This window comes from Conger conger, chromosome 1, assembly GCF_963514075.1.
Source record: "Conger conger chromosome 1, fConCon1.1, whole genome shotgun sequence".
Taxonomy (NCBI): domain Eukaryota; kingdom Metazoa; phylum Chordata; class Actinopteri; order Anguilliformes; family Congridae; genus Conger; species Conger conger.
In genome coordinates this window covers 79,141,809-79,145,241 of record NC_083760.1, presented here as the reverse complement: position 1 = coordinate 79,145,241, position 3,433 = coordinate 79,141,809, and the positions used below count along the sequence as shown (strand labels likewise).

The window sequence follows — 3,433 nt, the reverse complement described above, 5'->3', positions numbered from 1 at the left end:
AGGGGGAGGGAGGGAGGGAGGGAGAGAGAGATGGAGAGAGAGGGGGGGGAGTGAAGTGTGACAGATTGAGAAGAGGGGGAGAAGCAGAAGGCGGGGAAGATTGACAGATTGTTTTCTGTATAACTGTTGTTCATAAATACTGTTTGAAATAAACTTGCCAAATTGTGATCCACTGACTCAGTGTTTATCATTTGTCTGCCTATGAATATCTGCTCCTCCATCTGTTTCTGTTATAGCCAACCTGTCTGTGTTGTAAATTAATGCATGCTCTCTCTCTTCCCCTCTCTCTCTCTCTTTCCCTCTCTCTCTTGCTCTCTTTCTCTTTTTTACTCTCCCTCTCTCACTCTCTTTCCCTCTCTCGCTCTCTCTCCTTCCCTCTCTCGCTCTCTCGCTCACATTCTGCTCCGCTAAAAATAATTGAATCATTCTCACCCCTCCCTCAAAATTAGAATATTAATAAGCCCCTCTCTTCTTCCTTCTATTTCTGTCTTCAAATCCATTTCCTTCTTTCTCTCTTTCTCTGTCCATTTAATTGAACCCGTTAAAAAGCATAATTAGCATTTAAATCTCTCCAACACTGTCTCCCCCCTCCCTCTCTCTACATGTCTCTGTCGCTAAGGCAACCAATGCTTTTTCCCACTCCCTCTACATCTCCCCTCTCGCTCTGTCTCTTTCCCTCACTCCCTTCTTCTGCAGCGAGAGGTAGGCATGTTAACCGCTATCTTTCTCTGTATATGTGTGTGTGCGCGTGTGTGCGTGTGTGTGCACGTGCGTGCTTTACGGGTCCGTGTGTGTGGCAGCCTCCAGCGCTGAGATCAATGTCTGTCTGGGAGTGAGAGGGTCTTTGTGGGGAACCCGTCTCGCATGTGTGCCTATTCTCAGCCCGATGCTTACAGGTGTGTGTCTGTGTGAGCGATGTGCGCGAGAGAGCGTGTGCATTAAATTCAGTGCTCGTTTCGTCTGGACCTTATCGCCTGCTCTGTGAGTGCTCTCCTTTGTGTGTGTGTGTGTGTGTGTGTGTGTGTGTGTTTGTTCACTATGCTTCTCTGTCAGAGTCTGTTTACATCCTCCGTGTCGGTCAGTCTCAAGTGTAAGAAAAGACTTCTCTTCCCTCCTCTCTCTTTCAAGAAAGATGAGCGTAGGAGCAGGGGTGCTGTGAACAGCTGAAGCGATGGAGAGATGGTAAGACAGAGGGCAAGAGGGACGGACGGACGGACACACTGACCGGCCGACCGCCCCGGAGGTGGCGTGGCGTGGCGTGCCACACGGGGCGGGTCAGTCAGTGTGGGCGACCCCGGGGGCTGTTTTAACCCCTCTCTCCCTCCGCCTTAGCTCCATCTCTCCTGTTACCCGACTGGCCGCCCTGTGCTGCCTGCTGGTCGCCGCGACGACCCGCCCCGCGTCGTGCGACGGGGGCCAACGGAAGGCGGACGGAGGCGAGAGCGAAGGGCGCCGGGTGGGAGACCCGCGGATCGACACGCACCCGCCGCAGCCGTCCGTCACAACCCAGGCCACGCCCACCCCCCTCTGGGCGGTCATCTGGGGGCCAACGCACCCCGTTGAGGACGAGACCCTTCATTTCCTGTCTGGCCAGGAAGCGGGAGACTTCCAGCGCCCGACGACCGAGTCCTGGCAACTTCTCCAGAACCCCCCGACCACCAAGACCCAGCAGCTCTTACTGGGGGAGAGGAAAAAAGAGGGGGAGGAGGATGAAGAAGGAGAGGCCGAGAGCGACGGAGATGAAGGTGGGCTGGTGTTTGTTACAAGGCTTCTGGGAAATTAAGTGTCCGCGTAATGAAATTGATTTTTCCAGTTATAGTTTATAGTTTATACAGTTGATAGTTTCACCGAAATTGTGGAGATTTTTGGTTTTATTTCCACTCACAGAACAGGCACGGCACTGTAGTTCTGCCAGATGTGGCGCATTTGCACAAACCTCTCTCTCTCTCTTTCCCTCTCTCTCTCTCTCTCTCTTTCAGTTGATCCACAGTTCTATGTCACAGTGACCATCTCCTCTCTGTTGATTCTGACAGCTGTCATCATAACCGCAAAGCTCTGGTAAGAGTTGTGTGTGTGTGTGTATGCGCGCATGTGTGGGTGTGTGTGTGTGTGTGTGTGTGTGGGTGTGCGTCTTTGTTCATCTTATATGGCAGTCACTGGTTCACTCACATGGTCAGATCAAAATCAAGTCGGTGTATAAATTTAGTCCCTTGCCGTGTCAGTACGTTCATTAAGTGTGTTAACCCTCTCAGTGCCGGTGTGCATAAAATGTATTGACACACTCTGTGCCAGTGTGTATATATTAAGTGTGTTAATGCTCACAGTGTTAGAGTGTATATTAAGTATGTTAACCCTCTCAGTGCCAGTGTGTATGTGAAGTGCATTAACTCATCGATTGTTAACACTCTCAGCACCAGTGTGCATAAAATGTATTGACCCTCTGTGTCAGTATGTATATTAAGTGTGTTAATCCTCTCAGTGCCAGTGTGTATATTAAGTGCATTAATCCTCACAGTGTCAAGAGTGTATGTTAAGAGCGTTAACCCTCTCAGCCCCGGTGCGTATATCAAGCGTTAACCCTCTCATTGGCTGCGCGGCGTCCTCACCACCCCAGCGTTAGAAACCGCCGGAGTACTACATTTCCCGACATCAGCGCTCAGCGTAGAGTACAGTACAGCCTCTCTGAGCCGGGGTGTGAAGCACAGCGCTGACCTCCACTCCGGAGTGCGTACGAGCGGCGCCATCCATCTCCCTCTCCGCCGCCGCCGTGCCAGCGCGCTGTCTGCTCTTTATTAAGCGCTGTTCTCCGGCTCTTCCCCCCCCTCAGCTACGACCGCAGCTGCTCCCGGCACCCGCCCCCCCTGTCCCGCGGCGGGGCCCCCCCCCTGTCGCTCTCCCTCCCTCGCGCCCTGGCTCCGGAGGACAGCAGGCAGGTGCTGCACAGCACCCCTTCCTTCACAGACGGGGAGAGGTGAGAGGCGCCCCCGAGCTGGAGTTCCCATGCCGGGCACGTAGTCAGGCGGTCCTCCCCTAGCTGGAGCAGAGCTCGGGTTTCCCCTTTTCCTTACCGTTTTTTGAGTTTGGGGTTTTTTTTTTAGGACCCGGCTGTTGCATGTTAGCATTAGCTCTGTTCCAGCGCATCCGTGCATGTTTGCCTGAGTTAGCTCAAACCAGGATTAGTCTAGCGCTGGAGGGAACTTCTGGTGGAAACGTTTTTTTGTTTTTTTTTAACTGCATGCGAGATTGGCTTCTGTGACTGGACGGGGTGACAATTGAGGCGCTAAAACAGGGGTGCCCGACCCTGTTCCTGGAGATCTACAGAAGCATCCTATGTGTTTTGCACTCCAACCGTAACAAAGCACATTCTAGCAAATTCAACAGCTCGAGATCTTGTTGAGCTGCTAATTGGTCAAATCTGGGTTGGGAAAAAATA

General features: G+C 52.4%; 1 protein-coding gene across 2 annotated transcripts in view; it reads left to right on the top strand.

The window, feature by feature from the left end:
- The first annotated feature begins 403 nt into the window (after positions 1 to 403).
- The window catches only part of pianp (PILR alpha associated neural protein), a 3,926-nt gene continuing 896 nt past the window's right edge, over positions 404 to 3,433 (top strand). The window contains exons 1-5 of one of the 2 annotated variants that reach the window (XM_061236507.1): positions 404 to 702; positions 1,129 to 1,182; positions 1,333 to 1,745; positions 1,980 to 2,058; positions 2,828 to 2,971. In XM_061236507.1, coding sequence (XP_061092491.1) covers positions 1,172 to 1,182; positions 1,333 to 1,745; positions 1,980 to 2,058; positions 2,828 to 2,971 — 647 coding nt within the window. In that variant the 5' untranslated portion in view covers positions 404 to 702; positions 1,129 to 1,171. Of the gene's footprint in view, positions 1,183 to 1,332; positions 1,746 to 1,979; positions 2,059 to 2,827; positions 2,972 to 3,433 lie in introns of both variants that reach the window. The other variant, XM_061236499.1, reaches the window with a different exon arrangement.